This window comes from Mercurialis annua, linkage group LG6 (genome assembly GCF_937616625.2).
Source record: "Mercurialis annua linkage group LG6, ddMerAnnu1.2, whole genome shotgun sequence".
NCBI classification, from domain to species: Eukaryota; Viridiplantae; Streptophyta; class Magnoliopsida; order Malpighiales; family Euphorbiaceae; genus Mercurialis; species Mercurialis annua.
Window position 1 is genome coordinate 34809744 of NC_065575.1, and position 27413 is coordinate 34837156.

Genomic DNA, 27413 nt, shown 5'->3' on the forward strand with positions numbered 1-27413 from the left:
AAACGCGTGTAATTTATTTTTTTAAATATCTATCAGAGGGCTTATAAAATACGAAAATGAAAAAATAGGGGGGTAGAAAGATATAATTTGAAGTTGAAGAGCTTTTTAAACGAATATTTTTCATCATTAAAATGAGTTAATCCTAAAAGAAATAGACATTTTTTAAGCTATATCAATTGCAATTTCATTAGTAAGGCATGTTGGGGGAGAATCGAGCCATTCTTGCTGACGAGACATAGAACGTGATGCTTGTACTAAAAGTCTAAAACATACGCATCATTATTTGCATTCATCAAACCAAAATATCATCTATTCACGGAACCACAGCAGGCAAAGGCAATAGATGTTTTTCTCGTTTCTGTCTGCACAGACTAATATTAGGTTATTCAGATCATTATGTTTCTTCTGTCTCTCCATTATCATCCTAATAACAAATCAACATGTATGCAAACTTTTTTTCTTTAAATGACTGGTTGAACATGACAGTACTAGCATGTAAATTATAGTGTTCATCAACTACTTCTACCGAAAGATCCACACGACTAAGACGACTTAATAGAGAAAAAAGAAAGAGAATCATATCGGTTAGAAAACCGCAAATCATCGGTATATGACTTCGTACAATTTATGATCTTCTACAGCTTAAAAAATCTAGTTATCAAGAGCATATAATTGATGACTCACAAAATAGCTCTGTAATTTCCGCCAAGTTACTTGTTGTCGAAGCAACACAATTGACATTAGGGCTGTGATGGAGTAGGAGATGTAGGAGGCTTCAGGTCCGGATACTGCAATATATATATACAAGAATTAGTATTTGTTACTGCTAAAACAATTACGTTTTGTCGATACTACTAAAACAATGACTGTTATGTTTTAAAGCAGTTTAAGTGACTTACAGCTGCATATGGTGAAAGTGGCCTTGAAAACCCAGAAACTGCTTCTGCTTTAACTGAATTTATTGGAGTTGCTGGTTCTGCAGTAGCTTCTGCCTTCTGTGCAGTATTTTCAGCTGCAGGAGCAGAAGCTTCTGCCTTCTGTACAGTATTTTCAGCTGCCGGAGCAGAAGCTTCTGCCTTCTGTACAGTATTTTCAGCAGGTTCTGAACTTACTTCTGCTGGTGGAGGGAGAGATTTAAATGTTACATTTGGCGGTAGAAGGGCCTTCCCGATGTCCTGAATTTACCAAATATGTTTTCGTTACGGATGTATTCATTGTTAATCGAAAAAAGAAAATTGATTAACTAACTACCTATGTTTTGATGATTAAGTTTTACATACCTTTATGTCATCAGCAAGCTCCTGAGGTGCAATCTTTGTGTTTAAGAATTCATCAACTTGTTTCAGAGTTTTCTTGCGGTCCTGCCAGGGAAGGTAAAAAGATCGTAACGAAGATGAACCTGAATGGATTTGATTCATTGAAGAGAAGAATTGTATATGGAGTACACTAAACTTGTCTTCAAGGCAACAAAATTCAGGGAGAGAAAATTTAAGTTTTGACAGGGCCATATACGTACCTCCGAAAACAGAAGTTTTTTACTTGTAAACTGAATAATTGCAGCTGAGCCTAAGACTTGGAGTATTGTTTCAATCTGTAAAAAGAGTGAAAATGTGACGAATAAAGCTCACATCTCCCACGAGAAAACCTTTGTGAAAATGGGAACACAAATGAAGGGAAAAGCAAAACAGAACAAGACTTGTTGAACTCACCTCTGTAAAAGCTAATGCACCTAAGCCAGCAGCTGCCGCAATTGCAACAGTGATGGGCAACGCATCAAAGTCGTCCTGCAATATTATTTCGGTAATTACCTTATAGAAATAGTCATGTATAAATGGTCACAACATTACTAGGTGAACATTAACCTTCTGTTTCAAAAAAATCTATGCAAATTGATACAATTACTAAAGAAAGAAAACAAAAAAAAACAAGATTACTATCTTTTATCAAAAGAACCAGCCCTTATTAAGGAGACAAATAGATATCTTAGGAGATCGATAGATATTGTTTGTAATGATTTGTATTTCAGTATAAACAGCATGATATGATTCACTTCCAACAGAAGGATCTAATATGAACAAGTAAATAGGTGCATAATCAGTAAAAGTCAGCAGCATATAAGTGACCCTTAACGTACATTAACATATTTACGGTAAAAAAGAAATTAGGAAAGGCACATACTCCAACTGAAAAGGCATCTGTGAAACTGCTAAGATCAAAACTGAAAGCTTTACTTGGCTGTATCCAGGGGAGGCTACTGTTCTGCAAAATCAATATTGATCTAAATTTTCTGTTTGCCTATTGTATCATATAGTAATAATGAAACTTCAAGTCCAAAAGATTGATAATTAGGGGAAAAAAATGAAGAATACGATATACCAGCCATCCCTTTGGTCCTTCTGCTCCATCCTTTATCGCATAAGCTGCTTTAAATCCATTTACAGTGACTAACTCCGCTACCAGTTCAGAGTTCCCATCGAATCTGGCTTTCATCATAAATTTTGCAGCATTACTTGTATATGGTAACTTTCGTTACAAAGAATAAACAACAAACTCAAAATTAATCAACTTGTATGCAATGAAACCACAAAAATGACAACTTTGATCAAATGAAATATCATGTACAACCTCTCTCATTGTCCAAATTCAAACAAAGATCTCACATTTTTCTCTTCTGATGTTCTTTCTCTTTCCTTACTCTGCCATTCCTTATTTATCTATTTACAATTTCCGGGTAGCACACTGGCTAGCAAAGTAATCAAGTTGTCTAATCATTGGCAAACAAACAAACGCCAACATACCGCAAATCTTAAGCCGTCCTATTTCTTTCCTAAACATAATTTATGCATAACATTTACCACATTGTTACTTCTATAGAAGATCATAGGTTTTTTCATAGATACAACTCAATAGCCAACAATCAATGCAAAGAAGGCTAAGATCTTTAGATTTTCTACTACTCTACTTAAAGTGACTTCTAAATTGTTTAATGAAGCACAGTGTGATCTATAGACATAAAAATGATGAAGCCATAAACAAATATTATTGGAATCTTACTTATCAAGTATGAACAATGTAGTATTCTCTGGTTCTTTAAACTTCAAAGACAACTTCTTCAAGAACCCTGGTTTATCTTCACCTTTATAAACAATCGACACCGCCTTTTTCTTAAACCCCCTAAGATCAGGACTCCCCACTTTTCTCAACTCCACAACTGCCCTTATATCAAGCAACTGGGAATTCTGATCATCACCCAACAAAGCATAAGCCTTTTTAGCAGACTCAACTCCCCATGCCTTAGGTTTCTTGAAAGCCTGAGATAAAATCAATGGAACTGCCAAAACTAAAGCCCCACCTGCTAAAACAACAGGATTTTCAGTGGCAAAAGTGATGGCATTACTTGCATCAAAGTCAGAAGAAGATGGTGAGCTTAGTGACTGCTGTAGTGCTTCCTCATAGGTCAAGGCTTGGGCTAATCCTGAGGTGAGAATTGAAGATAAGAGTGCTAGAGAGCCATTGAAAGTGTGTGATAAAGAACCTTTTACAGAAGCAGAATTTGAGGGTTTGAATGAAGTTGAAGGAAAGCACACAGCTTTTTTGGGTTCAGTGGTTCTGTTTTTAGAGAGAACTGATACTGGTGTCAAGCCAGCAGCATTGAGGGCCTCCATAGCATAATTCTTTGTCAAAAAGACCAGATTTTTTTTTGGTTTTTAAAGAATTATGCTGAGACTTGAACCACCATGAGCAGAAATTTTGAGTTTTGTTTAGAATGAGTGATTGAATGGACAGGAAGTGGAGAAGGACAGAGGCTTAGCTTTAAGAGATGCAAATTGCTGTTGTGTCTGGAGTGGAGGGAGGTGCTGACATGGCATGAAAGATTTGTTAATTTTCCACTCGTTGTTTGCCACGTGGAGACGATATGAGAGTTTGATCCTTGGTTTTTTGATGGCTTGATCATGATCACTTTGTTGGTGTAAGAATGTGTGGCTGAGAAATGAAATGGAAGGAAACAAAGGTTCGTGAAGCGATACAGCAGAGCAGTACATAAAGTCGTAGTACAGAACAGGAGTACACCGGAATTGTTTTTGCTAAGATCACAACAACAACAACAATGACGAAAAATTATGATCTAAAATTTTAAAACACTAAAGCCAACGAAAAATATGAACTAAAATTTTAAAACACTAAGGCCTAAGCCATGTTTTGTTCATGAAATGGAACCATATTTGATTCATGGAATTAATAGCATGCAATGTAATAGTTATTCTTTACTTTTTAAGAGTAGTGTTTATTCCACAAAATCATGTAATAGCAAGTCCATAGAATAATTATTCCATGAATTAAAGTAAAAAATAATCATTCCATACGGAATAATTATTCAATTCCGCACCTATTTTATGAACCAAACATGGCCGAAATGGAATAGCTATTCCATAACAAATTGAATACATATTCTTAACTTTTTTTAAAAAAATTGTTTATTCCACAAAATCATATAATAACAATTCCATATAATCACTATTCCATGAATCAAAGTAACGAGAGTCATTTAATACGGAATAGTTACTTCATTCCGCATATATTCCATAAACCAAATATGGTCTAAATATTAATACTCTTAAAACAAAACAAAAAAATCTCTATTATTGTTAAAAAAAGTTTTTGTAATTTGAACGAGTTACCAATCGAATTCATTGACTAAATCGCATATTAGGTTGCTCTTTTAAAATATTTTGTGATTCTGTAAAGAGATGCAAGACATTCTATCAACCACCCATTACCAAGATAAAACAACCACAATATCAATTAAGACTGCCACCGTGAAAATCGTTCTAATAACACCCCTAAATATTGCTCGGAAAATCAACAGATTATATTCTCACAAAGAACTCAAATAGTAAAAGTGTGAGTTTTTATAAAACGATTTGTTTTGGTAATTAAAAAGCTCGTATTCTTCCAAGTGAAAAAGATGAAATAATATGCAAACATGATTGAAAACTGTAAAAATAGACATAAATGACCGAAACAATTTAACGTTCAAAATATAAAATCGGTAATAAGTACCTAAACGACTGAAAATATTTTAACGTTCAAAAAATAAAGTCAACAGCTAACAGTGTGCTTGTGGTGGTTTAGCTAGGAATCATCTCCTCACTCACTCACAAAATTGGGTACTTGTTGGGACCCAAATCCAAGTGAAAGTGTTCAACAATATAAACTCATGTAAATGAGTTGTCACTACCAATGTGAGATTTTCATTCTTACACACACACACAAATAGGCTCTCTCATTATACTTAATTCAACGAAACAATCCCATACTTTAAATTTTTAAAAAAATTGAGCAATTCTTCTGTGAATAAAAGTATACATAAATAAAGGTATATTTTGATTTGATTTCATGTAGTGAGTAAGATTATGATCTAACAAGAGTGACTCGTAGTCTTGAAATTTATCTCTAACATAAACCACAACCAACCTTTTAATGGTCTATTCAAAAGCATGTGCATTAATGGTCTTTCATGTCTATCAAAGTTTTATGAGCGTGCTAGAAATTTTGCTCCAATTTTCATAGAAAGCTGTTGTACTTCAACATTCACAATTGTAAAGTTATCAAGAGTACGCATGTAGCTAAGTACTCTACTCCATATGGAGTGAAGACTTATTAAAAATATTATATTAACTCATCATCTAATCGGTTCAGGAATTATGCTTCGATTTTGCAAGTTCAGGCTCATATGATTTCATAACTTGTTATAACCTAGTGAACCTATTGCTTGAGATCTCTGATCATTTAGGTCGACTTACCATTATGAATGAGTTATTATAAATGTAATAGTTGCATTCCTTTTGAAGTTTTATGGGCTTTCTCTCTAGTCAATCTCGTTAAAGGATATGCTAAACTATCATTAGTGCGTACATGATCCACTCTAACAACCCCCTATTAAAATGGATTCTCTAACAATGTTGTGTTTACGACGTATCTTTCGTTTCTACCGGTATAGTAACAGTTCTCAATTTTTGCAATGGCCGCAGTATTTTCATGGATCAACACAACTGGTATTAGTCTTTTCCATAAATGAATCTCATGTAGCAAGCTTCTTAGCCTTTATGCTTCTTCACTAGCAACAATTTGTATTATCATTTCTAACATCATGGTGGATTGAGTCAGAATCGTCTATTTATTTAATTTTCAAGAAATAGTTCCACTCGCTATACTAAAAATATAGCCACATGTTGCCTTGGAGTCATCTAACAAAGTGTTCCAATTTTTGTTGTAGTATCCTTCAAGAACAGCATGATACTTTTGATAATATAATTCACTCATTACCCTTTCAATAGCATGTCAATGCTTAATACTAGGTCTACTAGTAAACTTGCACAATAATCCAACGACATATGCAATGTTGGGTCTAGTACAATCAGTGGCATATTAAAAGCTGCTAATGATGCTCGAATAATCGGACCGTCGTATACTATCACCAGTGTTCTTAAATAGTTTTACACTTGGATTAAATGGTGTACATGCAGGTTTACAATTAAAGTAATTATATTTCTTTAGAATCTTCTCAACATAGAGAGATTCATCTAAATAAATTCATTTTTCAGATCTAGCAATCTTTATATCAATGATTACACTAGCTTCTCTAAGGTCTTTCATGTCAAAGTTAGCACATTACAATGATTTCACAACATTGATAATATGAATATTTGAATCAAAGATCAACAAGTCATCAACCTATAGCATATGAAAGTATAGAGCTTATTCTCAAATTTATAGTAAATACATTTGTCACTTTCATTCACTTTAAAACCTTTTAAAATAACCAGGTGTAGACACCTTTTTTTCGAACAGGTAAAAAGTGATAAGAGACTGAAGCATCCAATGATGATTTCTAGAAAAATTCGTCATGGTGACGAGCTTGTGGTCCGAATTCAAGCGGGCTAGATCAGTGCACAGTGACAAACTTGAGGGATTGAAGCGTAGTTAGCCACAAATAACCCATAAAAGTCCAAAGGGTTCTCAATAAAAGTCTGAAAATCGGACTAATGTTATACCTTAGAAATTTATGAAGCAATTTGCAAGTTTGATGGACTAAATTGACTATACCCAAACTCTTGTGACCTCGGAGGCCCTTTTTGACACTTTCAAGGACCAAAAAATCCTTAAGCCACTTTTTTATGGCATAACTTAATTAATACCAATTTTTTTTAATTATCCTAATTAGTATTTCAACCTCAACTAAATACACACTTGCACACTCCCCACTCAACTCTAACACCTAACTAGCACACTTCTAATCAAACTTAAACACTAACTAACCCTAACCTCTATAAATACTACTATTAATTAACCTAGAAAGGGGGTCGGATCAGAGGCACGTAATCATAAAAAAAACAAAATAATAAACCCTAAATTACTTAGTTTGACCGAACCAACCACCACCTCCACACACACACACCATTCAAGCTGGATTTTTCATCTAGAGTGCTAGAAAACGAGCTAAGGACTTATAGTAGTACTTTTGAGGACCCAACTATATTCTAAATGAAGCCTTTTCTCTTGAGAAGGTGAAACGTCGGGAAGAGTCACTTCTTGCCTCAGTCAAGGAGAGGCATGGGTTCCAATGTACGAGATCTTGTAGCTCGATTTTCTTTCAAATTCTCTCCCAAATCGTTCGAGCTACTATATACCGAAAAGAAAGGAACGGGAAGGCTGTCGTTGAGAACAGTTCCTCGCGATAGCCGGTAAACTACGTCTTACCCCAGGTCTTTGGTCCAAAGGAGAATAAACCCGAGTAACTGGATGAGGATGTGGAAAAACAGGACTCTCCTCCAGTTGCAGAGATTGCAGAGGTTGATTCTGACTTACTTCTTACTTTCCTAAACCAAATCAAGCAGCTGTCCATTGAACCTCAAAAAGCAGCAGAAGCTTTATCACTTTTTATGTATCTCTTTCTAATTTCATTGAATTATATGTCATCTAGGATGCATGCTTACCTTATTTTCAGTTTTGTTTTTTTGCCATAAGTGCTACGTTCTTGTTTACCATGATTTCCATGAAATTAATGTAGAAACATGTTTATATGATTTTTTAACCAGTTTTAATTATCAATGTTAAATCTGTCCAAATCTTATATTAGAATCGCATGTTCAGCCATGAACTGCCATTTTTGTCATATTTATTATTTTTGCCATGATTGCCATGAAATCAACCTAGAAATATGTCTTTAGGATGCTTAAATCAGTTTTAATCATTATATTTTGATCCTAGAATGGTCCAGTATGTTTTTTTCTACATTTTTGCTTGTTTTTGTGTTGTTTTTATGTTTCCAGGCTCGTTTAAACTCGGAATTGGGTCCAGTTTGAGCCCACGGTTTTGTATTTAGTTGTAGTTTTTATTTTGTGCTGTAATGGGTCAGATCCAATTTATATCGGGCTGTAAAGCCATTTTTATAACCTGTCCACTAAAGCTATTCTGGTCAGATCCAATGTATTCCGTGATCTAACTGATTCTAGATTCTGATCGCACAAACAGTCATACAATAGACGAGTGCCAAACACTCCGGTTCTACAAGGTTAAAAAGTATTTCTAACCTTGTATGTATATCAACTACACTTGTGTATGTTTGCAATATCTATGCGCTTTTCAAAGCATGTCCAAATCTAATATTAACAGGCTTAATAACTTAACACGTTGACTTAGCTCTAAATTCAGCAAGTCCGGCAAATCACATAGAAATAATAGGATTGCCATGAAAAAGTAATTAGTGGTTGTATAGGCATTCAAGATGACCTGAAAAAAATCAATATCATATATACATCCGGTTTAGGCTTTGCGCATGCAAAATGATTAAAGACCTACCTTTGTTTGCTACATGATAGAAACCCAGAATTAGATGATTGCTTAGGAGTACATGCTACATGCTTTACATGCTAGTCCATATCGAGTCATATGTGTGTCTCACATGCTTTATCGCTTTCTTTACCATCTTTCCGGACTTATTTATTTTTCAGCACTTTATCCTATGGACTACATGTATGATTAAGATGAGATATACCGGATATGCCTAGCAAATGAATGCAATTGATAAGCCAAATACAAGATGTTTGATAGTGTTCATCGAACCCGGTCTTTTGGTCTGATGCACGATGATCTCACCCATAAGCGTGTGAGGTTGTCAACATTCCCTAACTTAGCTAGGTGGCGATTTCATTTTTCAAAACCTTTTCAGATCTGAAGTCATCCATAAGACCGGGCAAGCGGCTCTCGAACCCCGCTCCTCTCACACTAGGTTATCAAATTTTTCATGTCATTTCTTAGGTGCGCGTTTTAGACCATACAAAGATTTATCTAAATTACAAACTTTATGATTCTGACCATGTACAACAAAACCCTTAAGATGTCCATGTAGAACTCCTCATCTAAATCGCCATTTAAAAAAAAGTGACATCCATTCAGAGTGGACAATAAGGTCATCATGTGAGGGAACAACATTCCGTGTAGAAGAATACCATGAGTAATACGAATCGACCGTTTTCTTAAAGATATAGTTGTCGCGATGGTTTATCTGGTTAAAGTGAACGTCGTAAAGTCCGAACGCGAGAAGCTCAATAGTGATCAAACCTCTTGAGCTAGTCTAGTAAAGACAAGAACGTTAAGGGCATACCCTTCGAACGAGGTCTGAACCAGACGGGTGGAAACATCTTTTCGTGTGTAAAAGATGTATATAGTTTAAAAACGATAGAACAACACATGATAAGAATAAGTAGTTATACAGAGTCTTATGTCAAGTGAAACTTACGTAAACCCATTTTATGAAAAGAGATGAATTTGATGAAATGACATGTTTTGAGAAGACATAATCGTGCCCGGACACAAATCATAAAAACATGGCATTGACACGAATAGAATTGCATCACTACATCAATATTACATTCATTAGTAGGACATGCATCATAGACATTGTGTATGTTTGGAAGGAAAACAGGAGTGTCTTTGCAACTCTTGTGATGAGAGACGTCATCACACCAATGCACAATTATGACATGATTTGAGATATGAAAAGAATTGTGATTTTAAACGGATGAGTTTTTAAACGTAAGTAAGCTCAGACAATGACTCTCTACATAGAGGCATAGAACAAGACTGATCATCTTGTTAGGCCTACATAATAATATATCGTATATAGAATGACTAGTAGTGTAATGCGATATGAAACGTATCGAGATTCAAATTGTAAAATCTTTAAAGAAGTCTTGCATCGATGTTGAATACAAGAACAACGACGCTACTTTACATGTTTGTAAAGTAATCGCGATTACGTTATAAACTAAAACATGTTTACCCTCTAGAATGAGGAAATAGAATGTAAAAGTTAGTTACGTAGGGGATATGAACCTAGCGTGCAAATAAGAATATCAGAAAAAGAGAATCAATTCATTATAATTATGAATTGAGTAATAAGAAGTTACTCGATAAGAATATCAAGATGTTTTCACCAAAGAATAGTGTCAAATGGAAGACCGTGTGAACCTAACTATAAAGTCAACAGTTAATGAATGATTAATCAGAGTATCGCAGCGAAAGCATTGAGGGAAAAAATTGATAAGAAGTGAATAAAGATTGAATAAGAGATTATGGAAATTCGAGGACGAAATTTTATAAGGGGGGAAGAATGTAATACCCTAAATTTTTAAAGATATCACATTTAGTGCCACGAGGCGTAATCGTGAAGATTAAGATCGAGAGTATCGAATTAAGATGAGATAATAAGAATTTATACCGAGTGAGTCTATCAGAATTATCGTAAAATAATATTTTAAATGAGAAATTATTATCCGATAAATTGGACTTGAGCAAAGTTAAAAAGAAAGGAAATAAAGTAAAATAAAATAAATTGGAAAGCCCAAGCTAATAAGTTTCACGCCAAGGTCCGTGGAATATTATTATTAAATTATCATCAAAGTTCCGTAAATTTACAAAATCATTTTAAAAGTAAGCTTGACGATTAATTAAGAATACGGGTTAAAGTACAATTTAGCTCTTTGAGCTAAAATGAAATTTTAGCCAATAACAATTTGAATAATTAAGAATTGATCAGAAAAAGGATTTTCGAGGTGGTTTGAAAGTTAAGCACAACAGTTAATTAAAAATTTGAATTAAAGTGCAAATTAATTATTTTGAGCTAAAGTAGACTTTTAACCACTTTGAGCCAAAGTGGCCTTTTATCCAACAACTTGTCTTATAAGGGAATGGTTACTCATTTCCCTTATCTTAAGCCAAAAGCTCCCAAACTCCACTTTTGAGCTCCAAAGACCGAACCCTCCATCTCCAAGACAATCTTCATCAATTCTTCACCAAACTTAATAATTCTTGGTGCAAATCATCACAAATCTTCAACGTAAGCAAGGTAAGGTCTTAATTAATGATTTTAATGGTTGGTTTGGATGACTTGATAAAAGGAAAAGTTAGGGTTTATGGAGTTAATTTGGGGATTTTGTGTGTATCGTGTTCTTAGGTGTTTATGAGATTGATTAAAGGAATTTGATGGTGAAATTGGAATTTGGACCTTCGGCTTTGATCATCAACCAAGGTGAGGTTCAAATTCTGAATTTTTATGGTGTTGTGTTAATGAAATTGATAAGGAGTGGCCTAGGTGTATTCGACAATTTGATAGAGGTTGATGATGATTGATATTTGATGTAAAGTTATAGAAATGGTGATTGTTATGCTTGAGTAATTGATTGAAAAATTGAAAATGGAATTGGCTTAGGGTTCAACCATAATGACGGTTAAAGGTGTAAGGTTCAAATGATAATCATAGGCTTTGGTTTTGAGTTAAAATGGCTGAATTTGAGTCAAGTTTGATTGTGCAATGTTTGATTGGAATTTGGTATATGGTTCGGCCAATATGTATAGTTCATGCTTAAATGATTCTAATGATGTTAAGTCATGGATTGAGTATGATTAGGATTGATTATGGTGGCTGGATTGTGTTGATATAAAAGCATGATATCGATAGGTTTTAGTCTCGACGCATAATAAGTTGCGATACGAATCGACACAAACTAGTTTGACGTTTTTCAAGAAATTGTTCTGCAAAACAGTCATAATGTGAGAACAATATCTTAAGTTGTATAACTCCAAATTAAGTTATGTTTGTTGGTACATAAACTTAAGGATGTTATATATGATTGTATAAGTTTAGGTGTTTTCTAATTCGGACTCTAAAATGTTCATTTGAAGCAGAACATTTTATTGCGCAAACTGCCCAGCAGTTTCTAGAACAGCCCAAGGAACCAACTTCCGGGATGATTTTCGACACCTTCGGGTGCTAATCTCAGTCCGAGATGGAAACGAAAATTGTAGACAACATTCTAAAATGTAAAAATGTCAATTTGTTTAGGGGTCGGACTATTTTAGATAAGCGTTTTGATAACCGAGGTAGGCTAGCAAAAACAGGTTTTTAACGAAATAGTCGTAATTAGAGTTGCTAAGAATTTGTCGTGTTATCCAATTTGCGTAAACACGACGAGGTGAATACCGAAGGGGCATGGAACTTAAGGATCGATATTAACGCTCTGCTTATTTGAAGTCATTGGATAGCAAGTGGTGAGTACACTTTAATTACTCGTCAATATTCATAAAACCACATATTTTAATACGAAAAGCTATATGAATATTTATATGATTGAATTGTATATGAAAAGTGTATGCATTGTATGTTTGAAATTGTACTACAACGTATGCTTTAAAAAATAATTATTTGAAGTATTATGTTATTTTGATAATAACATAATTAAATGAAAAAGATTCAAATGCTTAAAGAACCGGGGAAAAATAAAGCATTATGATATGGAAATGAGTATCGACAATATACGAGTAAAGAAACATGGTACACTCCGATATGTACTATTAATTAAAATGAATACATTTACGTGTCTGTGATATAAATGTTTGTTCTTATATTGTAATGTGCATGTCGTGGTCCATAAGAGATCAAGAAAACCAAACGTAAAGTATCGAAACGATGAACATACGTAACAAGAAAATCGTACTACGGTACATTCCATAATAAGATCCGAGATATGAGGTTGAACTTGGTAGAACTATCCCGGGACCTGTATCTCATCCATTCTCGATAATAGTCCTCGGGACTCATATGATAAGAAAAATCAAATACAAAATATCGAGAATCAATACGAGACAAGAACGATAAAGAAGGATAACTACGATATGAAACAAATCGTACTATTAGATGACAATGGGAACGATGCGATTGATAGTAAAGTTCAGAAAATCTGTAGTATCAGATATAAAGATATCTTTTTCACGACAGACACGAGGTTGAACTCGATGAAATTATCTCGGGACCTGTGTTTAGGGAGTTAAACTTGGTGGAACTATCTCGGGACTTACCTCGATTATTACGGACGTAAGAAATGATAGGAGTTTAACTCGGTGGAACTATCCCGGGACTGTATCATATGGTTGTGGTTAAATTCGGTGGAACTATCTTGGGACCAAACCATAAGGAATAAGTTACAAGCAACTTATGCAAAGTGTAGCTCAACGTGGAATTATTAGGACAATATGATCCAAAGTTTAAAACGTCCGTCAAAAATTAGAGAGACAAAATGAGTAAAAACAAACATTAAACCATATATATGTCATACTCGTATTTGACATCTTGCATATGGTTTATGAGATGTATATATTATGAAATGTATATACGATCATTGAAACGATGAACTGAGTAAAGAATATATATAGTATGATTGGAGAAAAGCGATATTTTCTACATAAAGTGGTTTCAAAAGTTTTCACCCTTTATATAATATTACTTGTAATTTTATAAACTCACTCAATTTTATACTGACCCTGTTGCTCCTCCCATTTTACAGTAAGAGTAGCTATGATTTGGAGAGTCAAGCTTCCGAATTTTTAGTACTCAGAAGTCATTTGTACAAGACGTGAAAGAAGGTTTTCATTCTAGCAGTTCGCAGTAGTTTAGATGTTTTTGACTATGTATTTATACAATGCGTTTTAACTCTGATATATGTTTCAAATGGGGTCACATGTATTTTGATATTGTTTCATATATGAAACATGATTTATAAAGCGAAAAATTTATAAATATTTTTAGGCTCGCTACAGGTTTCGAAGCTAACACTCTCATTTCCTAGCGTCAGTCTTGGCTCGAGAAATCGGATCGTGACGGGTTTGGCTGTCTTTTCAAAATTTCATAAGGTGAAGTATTATTATTAGATTTAGGAACTTTATTAACCACATAGCAAACAGTCAACAAAATTTCACCCACCAGCAGCACTAGAATTCAATATAATAGAAACAATAGATTCAAAAAATATTCTATTTTTCTTACAGTTTTACCATTCATTTCAGGTGAATAACGTGTAGTCCTTTCATGTATAATGTTATGTAAACTATAAAATTCAATAAACATGCTCTATTCATCTTCAGTTTTTTTATCACTTTAAAATCTTTAACCTTTTTAGTAAATTGATTTTCAGTTTCAGTTACAAATAATTTAAACATGTTAAGTGCATCACTTTTATTTTTCATTAATATACATAAGTAAAATCATAGCAGTCATTTGTAAAAGTGATAAAATAATGTATATTATTTATAATCCAGGTTTCATCAAGTTCACAAATACTAATAGAAATTAAATTAAGTAAAAAATAAATTATATATATATATATATAAATTAATATGGTACATGTATATACATCAGATTTCCATAGGGGCGAACGGAGCTAGAATTTCAACATAGGGAGGCCAAATTATAATATGCAATATATGAAGTAGACAATTTAAAAATTAGGATGGGTTAAATTGTAAAATATTAAAATTTTGGTGCTAATTTCAACTATTTTAATAATTTGGAGGGGCAATGACACTCCCATGCATCCCCCTCCCTCCGTCACTGGGAGCGAGGATAAGAATCTCCATGAGGCGGCGATTACACTCCTCATCCCCTTCCCATCTCCGTGGATGCAAAATACATTTTCCTCATTTTTGTACCCATGAGGTTAATTAAAGGCGATTTTTTGCCCCATTATGTCAGATCCATAGAAAACGGAAAACTCCGCCTTTATTATCATTCCTAGTGGCAAGTGCGAAACCAGAATTCCAACTTAAGAGGATCGAAATTTTTACGTTTAACTATTTTAAAAAAATCAATCTGCAGTAAGCAATGACAGTTTAAATACAATTTTAAAAAACGCAATTAGTTCTTAACCGCCCCTACAAAAAAACCGCCTCTATTTCTGTATTTTGTTGCAGGGAGGAATTACTAATGCTTAAATTCTCTCCGGCGAGGAGGGTCGGCCGACCCGCCTCGACACCGCTGAATATGCCCCTGCCTATTATGGACTATACTCTCTGTCCTCTCTCCATCCTCGTGTATGGAATATTTTTTTTTTTTCATCCATGTGGCTATTGGATTAAACAGATTCCCATGGGAACGAAAAATCCCTTCCTCTTGCCATCTTTAATCAGTAACCATCTGAGTGGTTACTCTCCAAGTACAGTAGTGAGGTTTTGGGTTCGACCTGGCCTCAGAGCAGCTTGTTGTTTCGGCTGATTTTAACTCAAAACTATAAGTGATTTAAAATTAACAATTAACCTAGTTAGATCTATCTCAGTAAAAAAATCTATTTTTATAATTCAGTCAGTTAATTCACATGATTTGTTTAAATATCTGGCATCTAAAACTTCTTTTGACGTGTATATTTTAAGGGTGTACAATACTTCGTCTCATGCTTTTAAACATTCTATCTATGCTTTTGCATTAGAGCTTGGTTTGTAATATTATCTTTTTCCCCTAACTTAATTATGAAGATTCAACTTACAAAAGATGAAAGTCATATAACAAGGATTTACATATGATCTTTCAAATAATTAAACTACAAAATAATAGGCAATAATAAGATACAAGTAAAAGAAATCGAAAAACAAAGAAAATTCTAGATATAGATCCCAAAACTTAACACAACGAAATCGTTGGAAGGGTGTTTCGAATTTTTCTTGCACCGATTTGTCAATCAAACCGCTTGAACCGTTGAAGCCTACTATTTCCATGCGTCGATCTTCATCGTCATTAAAACTCTATAGAGATAGATCCATATCCTTTTCATCTCTTAAATCTACAATACTTTGCAGTTAAAATTCAAACAAACACTAAAATTTCTTGTGGATCTAAGAGATATAAACAAAGGAGGGAAAAGACTTTAACTTTATTTCTAACAAGCAAGAAACACAGCCCAAATCAAGCAAAAACTAGACTTTTATTCTTAGATTTATTGAGTTAGACAAGTAGATTTAGAAAAACTAGTAATATGGGCGGGGAGAAGATGATTTTCCGGCTAGCCGGAAAAATCATCTTCTCCCACCTTCAAAAAGATAAAGAGAAAGGAAGTTCTTTTTTTTTTTGATAAAAAGAGAGCTTGCCAAAGCCAGAAAAAAAAACAATTAGAGTCTTATACTCATACGAGGTAAAGAAACTCCAATGACGTCTTCCATGATAAAACTTCTAATACCAACCAGAACACTATCATAAGTAACCAAACCCAACTCTTGAGAAAAACCAAAATTTGCCATACGATCAGCATAACGATTGCCTTCTCTGTGGACATGCTGAATCTGAACTTGCCAGCTTCTCCTAATGAGGTTTCTGATAGCCAACAAAAGGGTATAATTTGCATTGATAAAAATATCTTCCTTTTGTATAGCTTCAACGGCAAGAAGACTATCCAACTCAAGAATCACATTACGATAGCCTCTACTCCAAGCATTCTCCAGACCATCATAAGCACCCCACAACTCAGCTTGCAAAACTGAACAGTGACCGATAAACCTACTAAAGCCGAACAACCAATCACCATTGCTATTCCTAGTGAGACCTCCCGCAGCGGCCCTATTCGTCGGAGATCGAACTGCTCCATCCGAGTTAATCTTAATCCAATTTTGCGGCGGTGGCTTCCAACTAATGTAATGCTCCGTTTTCGGGCGGAGACCGGGATTGGAGATAATAGCAAAATCTTGAGCTTTGACAGTATAGTTAGCCATTGAAAGGATAGAATGCACTATCTCATTGGAGCTTCGTCTTTCACCTTGGAAGATGAAATTATTAAGGAAGTTCTTTTTTAGAGAGAAATGAGAGCACCAAATTTAAGAGAGAGAGAGAGAGACTAATTATATTTTGTAATATTACTATTTCAATCTATCTACTTTTTTTGACAAAAAAATATATGTGCTGTATAAATTTTAATTATTTTTTATATAGTCATTCAAAAAAATCAAAAATCAACTTAGTGCGGAAAAAACTGTGTAATTGAAGCAACAAGAAAGCCCAAAATTGGCGTGCAACGAACCTTTGCAATACGGTTGGAGTTGCTATAAAGAAAGGAAAACAAACGAAGGTTCTGCGACTTCAAATGTTCTCATGCAATCGAGCTACCAAACCAGCCAAGTGGTTCTTCCCTCTCCTATTCCACATAACATCTCAACTCAAAACTCCACAAATTCAACCTCTATACAAAACCCACTGCCTTACATTGTCAAAAAATGCATTACCCTTTTACAAATCTGCGCCTCTTCCAAATCAAAACTGAAACAAATCCATGCATTTTCCATCAGACATGGTGTCACACCCACAAATCCAGAATTTGGCAAACACCTTATATACTCCATAGTCTCCCTATCAGCCCCCATGACTTATGCTCACAACATCTTCACCCAAATCCAAACCCCAAATATTTTCACTTGGAATACCATGATTAGAGGCTATGCCGAGAGTCAAAATCCAAAACCAGCCATCGAATTATATCACACCATGCATTTAAATTCCATTGAACCCGACACACACACGTACCCGTTCCTTTTAAAGGCTGTGTCTAAGCTTGTGAACGTTAAAGTGGGTGAGAAGATACATTGCATTACTATAAGAAATGGGTTCGAGCCTTTAGTGTTTGTTCAGAATAGTTTGATGCATATGTATGCTGCTTGTGGGCGTTACGAGAGTGCACACAAGGTGTTTGCTTGTATGCGTGAGAGAGATCTTGTAGCTTGGAATACTGTGATTAATGGGTTTGCTCTTAATGGGAAACCTGATGAGGCTTTGAAGCTTTATATGGAGATGGGTTTAATGGGTGTTGAGCCTGATGGGTTCACTATGGTTAGCTTGTTGTCTGCTTGTGCTGAGCTTGGTGGTTTGGCATTGGGTAAGAGGGTTCATGGATATATGGTTAAAGTTGGTTTGAATGAGAATATGCATGCTAATAATGCTCTTTTAGACCTTTATGCGAAGTGTGGGCGTGTTACGGAGGCACGAGAAGTGTTTGAAGAAATGAAGGTGAAAAATGTGGTTTCTTGGACTTCTTTGATTGTGGGATTGGCTGTTAATGGATTCGGAATGGAAGCGCTCGAGTGTTTTAAGGAGATGGAGAAGCAAGGATTTATGCCTAGCGAGATTACTTTTGTTGGAGTCTTATATGCTTGTAGTCATTGCGGGCTGGTAAATGAAGGGTTCAATTACTTCAAAAAGATGGAGGGATATGGCATTGTGCCTAGAATGGAACACTATGGATGTATGGTTGATTTGTTAGGTAGATCGGGTTTAGTGAAAGAAGCATATGAATATATTCAGAATATGGCATTGCAGCCTAATGCTGTTATTTGGAGGACTTTGTTAGGGGCATGCACGATACAGGGGAATTCGGCTTTAGGAGAGATTGCAAGAGCACAACTCTTGCTTTTAGAGCCAAACCATAGTGGAGATTATGTGCTACTTTCTAATCTTTATGCATCCGATCAACGCTGGTCAGATGTGCACAGCTTGAGAAAGACCATGCTCAGTGAAGGAGTAAGAAAAACTCGAGGGCATAGCCTCGTCGAGCTTGGAAATCACGTCCATGAATTTGCTATGGGTGATAGAAGTCATCCTCAAAGTGATGCCATATATGGAATGTTAGTAAAAATGTCGAAGAAGCTGAGATTGGAAGGTTATGTGCCTCACACAGCAAATGTGCTTGCAGATATAGAGGAAGAAGAGAAGGAAAATGCTTTGTTTTATCATAGTGAGAAGATTGCGATTGCTTTTATGCTCATTAATACACCTCCTCGAACCCCAATCAGTGTCGTCAAGAATTTGAGAGTATGCACAGATTGTCATTCAGCAATCAAACTCATATCTAAGGTTTACGATAGAGAAATTGTTATGAGGGACTGCAGCCGATTTCACCATTTTAGAGACGGTTCTTGTTCATGTAGAGATTTTTGGTGAACCAATGAATAGCAAATTAGAAGCTTTTAGTGCGAAAAAAGTTTCATTCTTTCATCCAGCTTAACCAAGATCTTCTGCTATGTGATTTGAGCACAATTGTTTTACACTGTCTACTGTTAGAAGGAACCAACAAAATTATTTCTACAGAGATTATGGTATAGCGTATAGCGTATGACTATATTTCTTATGCAAAAACAGAAAAGGATTTTCTACAAAAGATCAAAAAAGTAATCCAGCCCTTGCCCGATTTCCCAAATGGAGACGCCAGTTCCCCATAAGCGGGCTTCCTCTAGCCGTAGAGAAATTGACATTAATGATGGGTAGAACACTACATGTTTGTTATCTTCATCATCAGTGTAGAGAAAAAAATGCTCCCCGCTGTTCTTCTCCCATTGCAAGTTAGGTTTGTGCTTCTCCAACAAAGAAATGTAATCTCTCCCGATAATAGCTCCACCACCGGAACCTGCAGTTTTACAACTCGCTTAGAATCATCTCCAACTTTAACAGCGTATTTAACTGGAAAATATAAGTCACACATAATTATGATGTTGGGCAAATTCCAATTGAAATAAACAAGGTTAATTCAAAATAACACTAAATTGTACAAATTCACCATTAGATGGTCTAGATCGATTCTTCCGCATGACCCATATCTTAAAATCTATGCATTTTTACATTCTCCAAAGCACTCAGGCAAGGTAACATTAACTGTACCTTTTTAATAGTAAAAGGCATTTGGACAATATAGCAAAATTGATGTAAGAATAAGAGAATAAATGCAAATTACCTGTAGTAAAGAGAAAATCATTTCCATAAAAACTGATACCAAGAAATATCTTATAGGCTGGGGTCCGAGCACCATTGCTAGTCTTAGCAAGGAGAAGCTGCAGGATTTGATGGATCCACTTTATAGGTGCATTTGGACCTGGCTTACTAGGACCTGAGAAATCATAGGTCATAAGTGAGAAACCATCGACAGCATCGTTCAAGGTCTGAAGATCCTCTGGACCAAAGTCATATGCCTGAAACTCCTCTGACTGTGGTGGACCTATGACGTAGATCAGCTCTAAATGTTGCTTACTGTTCCTTGCAGATCTCACAGAGTGGAGTTCATGCCCAAGTTGTTTTATAAACTCCAAGGCCTGAGCTTACAACCAAAGACAAATTATTCTTAGAAGAGCATAAACTGTAAATCACATAACAAGCACACAAAAATAGTATTCTAGAAATTTATACAAAGAAATTGTTTTCTACTTAGCCGATTTCTTTATGCATAGAACAACTTCAATCTAGATGATGGCCAACCATCAGGTTATAATAATTATCAGAAGTCCAAGATTTTTGATCCTTTAGTAATTCAACGTTATAGAAGTAATACGACGAGAGTTAATAGTTACCTGCTTTCTTGTGTCTGGATCATGCAATATAAGATAAGATGCCCACCTTGACCAGGACTCGAGCACAATGCCATCATATTCCATTTCCCTAAGTAAAAAGAAGAATCAACATGCAAAGGCTCGTAAGTAAGACAGCACGATAGTTTCCTTGTCCTAAAATAGGATAGCTATAAAACTTCCAATTCTAGAGGGTCATACTGCAGCTAAGCTAATAATGTATATTCAAACACCATATGCACAAGAAACCTTGACCACAATCAAACGCATTTGATTAGACAAATTTTCCCTAAGAGTTTCAAACACTTGAGTAGTAGTGAACACCTTTGCTTATTCCACACGTGGTGTGGCAGTAGAAATCATGACAATGCAGAGTGAATATTTTCTTTTGAGGTAATTAGCATCTGTATTATCAAAACAATATTAAGTAAGTTAACAAAATTTTTCATACTAGCTATTAAACCATCATATTTTTCTAAAGCATGACATTTAGACATCTAGGTAATGATTTCTCCTACAAGCACGATCATGTTTCTAACATTAATAGCATAGAAACGTGAAAGCTTACTTGCACTCGGTTACTAGCAGGTCAACAACATAATCCCTCACTTCCTTCTTAGCAAGCATCTCCATCGGAAATGCTTCAAGAACAACTCTAGGTAACACCTACAACCAAGAAAGCTAATCTACTAATTAAATGTTAAACAAAACTAGCCGCATCCTTGTTGTTACTCCCAAAAGACAAATAAATCACATAATTACCAAAGCATTTCCACTCCTTCTAATCTCCGAAAGCCATCCTTTATCGGCATTATGCCTCCCTTCCAATATTAACTCAGTTCCTTTGCTGGAAACACAACAAATATATCACTAACAATACATACATGTACAATTGATCAATTTTTCTAATTAAATTACAACACAGTACATACCTCTTAAGATCGTACCAAACAGGCGATAAATGCGTAAATTTATTAGTAAACCTAATTGCCATTTCATATCCTTTAGCATTCCTAAAAATTAGCAAAAAAATCAGCATAATTAAATCTAATAATAATTAACCTTTTCATTGATTAAAATATAATAAACCTCTAATTTACCAGGGAGTAATGTAAGCTAACACAGGATGAATAAATTCACGGTGAGATTCATTCTTTAAAATCCTTGAATGCTCCTGCAATATAGATTCCTCATTGCATTGTGCTTGAATTGTATTAATGACAAGAATTTTTTTTTGCTTACAGTGAGGATGTCTTGGTAGCTGAGATCAGCATGAACAAGGTTGCTTTGTTGGCGATGTTTAAGCGAGTCGGCGATCGGAATGTTGGAAGGAGATTGGATACGGTATATCAGGACGGAGACTGCGGGAATTACTATGAAGAAGAATGTGAAAACGGCGATGAGCTTGAGATTTGAAGAAGAATCGTTGAGTTTGTTTGCTTGAGTGGGCGGGTTGACTCGTGGTTGAGGACGATCTGTACTCTGCGTGACTCGGCGGTTTCTTATTTTTGCCATTTGCGATTGACTGGCTCCGGCGAGAAAAGGAGCAAAGACTAGAAGTTTAACTGCTAAAGGCGGATTTTAGATAAAATGAAAACGGCAGGCCGTTTATTTGCAGTTTATTGTGAAGAAAAGAAACGGTTATGTTTCTGGACTACTCCTGAATTTTATCCTAAATTTTAAATTGGTCTCTGATTATACAAAATAACAAAGTAGTCCCAATAATATTTGAATTCTTCAATTTTACCCTTACTTAAAATTAGTACTATTTTTATTTTAGTTAATGATACCCTGAACTCCAAGCCACCTAGAAGATCGTCTCACGTGAACCTAATTTATCATGCAGGAATTTAAATCATTCACTTATTGTGTAACACAACACGCAGGAATTTAAATCATTCACTTATTGTGTAACACGTGACATTAATTAATGTGATAATCAGTTAATGATAATCAAATCAATTAATGTCACGTGTAACACGATAAAGTTCGTAATCATGGTGAACTAGGTTCATATCAATATTTCGGATCGGGAGTTGGCGAACGAGCAGTTTTGAGGGCCTCCATGGCATAATTCTGATGGTTCAGTAATAGATTCTTTCTTTCACAGTGAGAGCAGCAGATGATTTGATGGTAAAATCAGTTGTATTCGTCAGTGGCGGTTGTAGGAAACAGGTATTTAAATTTAAAAGTATTAGCATGTTTTCTAATGGAATTATATTCAATAATACTTGTATTGCTTAAATCCAACGCATTCACTTAATATCTGAAATTCTGCAAGTCGCACAATGCTGCGGCATATGCAGATGAATATAGGAATTTCATTGATATATCAGTATAGTCTATAGAAACATAGCTTAGCTTATAGGTTCAACAATTCCACTGAATTTCGGAATCAGGGAGTGCTCTAAGTGGGCATTGAGATGTCTAAATCCGCTTTATTTTATTCTTTCAGGTTGAATGACTTGTGTCTGTCCTGAGAATCAAAGTATCCGATTGTTCCGCAGGTAGACGATCCCCACCAAGCTGCTTTATGCGTTTCGAAAGTGTCGATATTATCGTATGCAAGGCCTTTTTTTCATTCTATAAAGAGTCTTGCTAGCTTGAGCAAACCAGGATAGCAACAATGGATCTTCAAGGCACAGTCTGTTCGCCTCCCCTCAATGGCTTCCTCTTTGCCATCTTCTGGTAAGGTTAGCGTTCGTGCTAGTTTACAACAACGACCATGCCATTGGAGGCGTGCGGAAGACTTTTCCGGGGAGAAATGAACAGACTATGTCTTGCTAAATCTTGCGATCGCGTTTTTCTTCATCTGTGAATGGCAGCCACTACTCACTCTCCCCCCAAGGCTTCAAACAAATGCTTGTCAATTGCAAATTTTGAGGCCTTTGGAGGAGAGTGGATAATAGTTGTCATGATTTGTGCTACTTCCAAGTTAAATGATAATATTTCTCCCTATATAATATTGCTGCCGAGTAAATGAATTTGGTCGCAAGTAATATTGCAAATAACAAATAAGCATACTAGAAGTTTTGAATTTTTTAAGTATTGCAGATTCTGAAAATATGCAATTTTAGCAGGCATGTTGGATTAAGTTCATAAGCCAATCCCTAAAACGGACTATGTAATGTACTTTATCTGTTGGGTTACGGGCGGGCATTTTACCAGAGGTTTTGATGCATCAATGAAATGAGAGACTAACATTAGCTCAATCTGTTTAAAATGACAAACTAAAAACATAAGGCCTCAATTTTGTTTTCTCAATAAGACACAGTGTTGTTTCTTTTATGGGTTTTTTACACAAATCCCCTAAATGAGCACCTTCCTATTGTTTTTACCTCACAAAATAAAAATGTGCAGAAATCACTCAAGAGAATTAAAAAGTTTACGGAAATCCCCTAATACCCCAAATAGGCTGATTTTATGATAAAATAGGACACATTTGCCCCTTCTATGTTAAAACACGTGACTGACAATGGGATTCAAAAATTGTTGGTTTTATTGTGTAAGAGCTACGAGGTCCGGCGGCGGTCCGGCGAGGTTAGATTTCACTCAGTTCTCCTTCACTTTCTTCCACAATACAATAGATTTTATCGATTTCGGTCTGTTTCACAAATCCAAAGCTAGTTGATTCAAGATTTGAACCAAATGAAACGCAAGAAGAAATTGAAACACCAAATTTTGAATTGTAGTGGTGAATTGAAGAGCAAACCCTATTTCTTAGAGGTGGTTGGCGTTGATTTGGGTTTATTGGAAACTATGTTCCCTAATCAATTTCTACTCTTTAGGTAAATAAACTGTATAATTGTGGTTGCTTCTTGCTTAATGAACAAATGCTTCACTTTTTCTCATATATTTAATTGCTCTAATTGTGAATTGGTTGGTATTCTCTAATGCTTTGTATGTTTGATAGGAAGTTGTTTCACTATTGTTATAATACACAGCCACACACATCTAGTTTGCTTGTCTTGACAGTTGACACACTTTATATCTTTGATGCCAAAATCAATACTTGTTTAATTGGCTGTTCTGCAATATTTTTTATTTTATTAATTTCTTTTGCCTTTATAGGTATATTCTCATTACATGAGATCTGATAACAAAGACTTCTTGATAGGTGATAGCTATCTTTTTGATGCATATGGAAGGTGTGGCGCCAGAAGGATCACAATTCAATACTAAGCAATATGATTTCAAAATGAAAAATTGTGAGCCTCTCATTTCTAACCTCTTGCTTTATGGCAGAAAATGCCATTTTTATGTTGCTAATGTAGTTTATATGAACAAGTGCTACAAGATGCTTCCTCATGCCCGATGCTCTTACAAAATTCATCCTTCACCTAGAGTTGATGTTAGCCGCTGCTGACTCCGGCGAGATTGCTGAAGATTAAGTGGTCGCAAGAGCTGTAACAGTAGGAAGAGGAAGACCAAATGTATAAAAACAAAGATATATCAGATAGATAATAATAGAATGTAGAAAAAAGTTTGATTGTAGAAATGTTTTTGAATGTTTGAGCAATATTTAAGTTTCTTTTATAAAATCCTGCCTTGGCAAATCTTTCTATCATATTTCGTGATTTCTGATCAAAGACATGTATGTTGTATTTGTATATCTGCTTTACATATTTGGTGCTTTACAAATAATGCATTATTTATGCTTACACACAGAATTTGAATAAAAAGTTGATTTCAGGTTTATATAAGGTTGATAACAAGTTATAACAACTAGTATTTTTTTAAAACTATTATTATATTAATTTCATCAAAAATAATATCAATATTTAGTATGAATAAAAAACTATATATATTTTAGTTAAAATTGTAAAGAACAGTAAGATAAATTTTAAAAAAATAAATAAATTAAGGTAGTTCAGTTAATATAGGTTCATATCAGGTTCACATCTGGTTGATTTTTAATTTTATAGACTGTCAAATACAGTACATTTAAAAAAGATTTTCAATTTGTATATTACAATAAATTTCAAAATTCTCTCTATATAAAATGTCATTTAAGATTGTAAAGAACAGTAAGACAAATTTTATTAAAAATTGAATTAAGAAAGTTCAGTTGATATAGGTTCACATCAGGTTTACATTAGGTTGATTTTTGATTATATAGACTGTCAAATACATCACTTAAAAGATATTCAATTTGTATATTACTCTAAATCTTAAATTTCTCTCTATATAAAATGTCATTTAAGATTGTTAAAAGCAGCAAACAAATTTTATTTGAAATTGAATTAAGGTAGTTTAGTTGATATAGGTTCACATACGGTTCACATCAGGTTAATTTTCGGTTTTATAACTTAAATATATTTCACTTAAAAGATATTCAATTTGTGATTACACTAAATTCCAAAACTCTCTCTATATAAAATGTCATTTAAGTTTGTAAAGAGCAATAAGACAATTTTATTAAAAATGAATTGAGCGAGTTCAGTTGATATAGGTTCACATCAGGTTCATATAAGGTTGATTTGCAGTTTTATAAACTGTCAAATACATTTCAATTAAAAAAATTATTCAATTCTTATAAAAAAACTGTATTTCAAAATCTATATATATATATAAATGTCAGTTAAAAATTTAAAAAGCTACAAAATAAGTTCTATTAAAATTGTGTCAAGGTTGATATTAGGTTGATAAATGGTTCATAAATGTTATAAATACAATAATTCCTATTTATGCATTGATTGTTTTTTTTTTCTTCTAATTTCTTCTACTTTTTTCTATTTTTCTCTCCCTAACCATTATGCAAATATGCAGTTGTTTGTGCAAATATGCAGTTAATTGGTTAAGGAAGTGTTGCACCACCATCATTCCTCTCTTCTTCTCTACAAATCCATAATACAATCCTAAAAAAACACAAATTGAATACATATTAAGAACATTCAAATGCAAAGTACGATAATACGGGAGATATTCAAAAAGGATTTCAAATCCAAAAGATGCCTAAACCTAAAGGTTCACCAAACACTCAAAAATGAGAACAATCAAATCCTCTTGATCTTTACAGGACCTTCATCTTCACTCAAAGCTGCAAATTCATCCTTCCAACATCCATAAGTATATAATGAGCAAGCATAACGAGCTCGATGTTCTTTGATATCGAAATCATCACCCATAACTTTTCCATCAACAAAAAACTCAGCAGCGCAAAACATATGACACTACTAGAAAGCAGCAAAATAGCGACGGACATTTGCGACGGAATACAGTTCCGTCGCTAATTTTACATTTTTGCGACGGATTTCACGACTGAATCCATATCCGTCGCAAATTACCTCTAATTTCTTGGCGGGAGTTCTCCCGCCATTTTTGCGACGGAAATTCCGTCGCTAAGTGGTCGCAAAAATGGCGGGATCTGATTGCGACTATTTTTGCGACTATATTTGCGACGGAATTGATTGCGTCGCAAATATTGACAATTTGCGACGGAATCAGTTCCGTCGCAAATATTGACAATTTGCGACGGAATTGATTCCGTCGCAAACTTGTACCATTTTGCGACGGAATTGATTCCGTCGCAAATTGTCAATATTTGCGACGCAACTCATTCCGTCGCAAATTGTTTAAATCCGTCGCCAATACGTCTCCCTTTTCATTTTTTGGGAGACGACATTGGCGACGGTGTGTTTGGTTATGGCGACGGGCTGGCCGTCGCCATATTTGCGACGCTATGGTCGCTAATATTTTAGCGACCAGAGCTT

General features: G+C 34.8%; 3 protein-coding genes across 4 annotated transcripts; 1 reads left to right on the top strand and 2 right to left on the bottom strand.

Annotated features, from left to right (window-relative positions):
- Positions 1–556: 556 nt before the first annotated feature.
- On the bottom strand, positions 557–3810 carry LOC126685826 (rhodanese-like domain-containing protein 4, chloroplastic). Of its 2 annotated transcripts, XM_050379792.2 has the most exons (9): positions 3055–3810; positions 2377–2479; positions 2179–2259; positions 1710–1784; positions 1517–1591; positions 1281–1361; positions 1077–1175; positions 900–1034; positions 557–788 (listed from the first exon to the last, which is right to left on the bottom strand). In XM_050379792.2, exons 1-9 carry the CDS (start codon positions 3663–3665, stop codon positions 741–743), a joined length of 1308 nt encoding a protein of 435 aa, XP_050235749.1. In that variant the 5' UTR covers positions 3666–3810; the 3' UTR covers positions 557–740. The 2 variants fall into 2 exon arrangements, with proteins under 2 accessions (XP_050235749.1, XP_050235748.1); XM_050379791.2 differs by having other exon boundaries at positions 900–1175; positions 3055–3809.
- Positions 3811–17348: 13538 nt separating this feature from the next.
- Positions 17349–19775, top strand: LOC126685825 (pentatricopeptide repeat-containing protein At4g21065). Its single transcript, XM_050379790.2, has one exon. The coding sequence runs from the start codon at positions 17468–17470 to the stop codon at positions 19304–19306; it is 1839 nt and encodes a 612-aa protein (XP_050235747.1). The 5' UTR covers positions 17349–17467; the 3' UTR covers positions 19307–19775.
- On the bottom strand, positions 19367–22282 carry LOC126685828 (uncharacterized). Its single transcript, XM_050379793.2, has 8 exons — positions 21943–22282; positions 21801–21874; positions 21633–21713; positions 21463–21547; positions 21269–21366; positions 20704–20791; positions 20094–20448; positions 19367–19769 (listed from the first exon to the last, which is right to left on the bottom strand). The coding sequence occupies exons 1-8, from the start codon at positions 22213–22215 to the stop codon at positions 19516–19518; spliced, it is 1308 nt and encodes a 435-aa protein (XP_050235750.1). The 5' UTR covers positions 22216–22282; the 3' UTR covers positions 19367–19515.
- Between the last annotated feature and the right edge of the window lie 5131 nt (positions 22283–27413).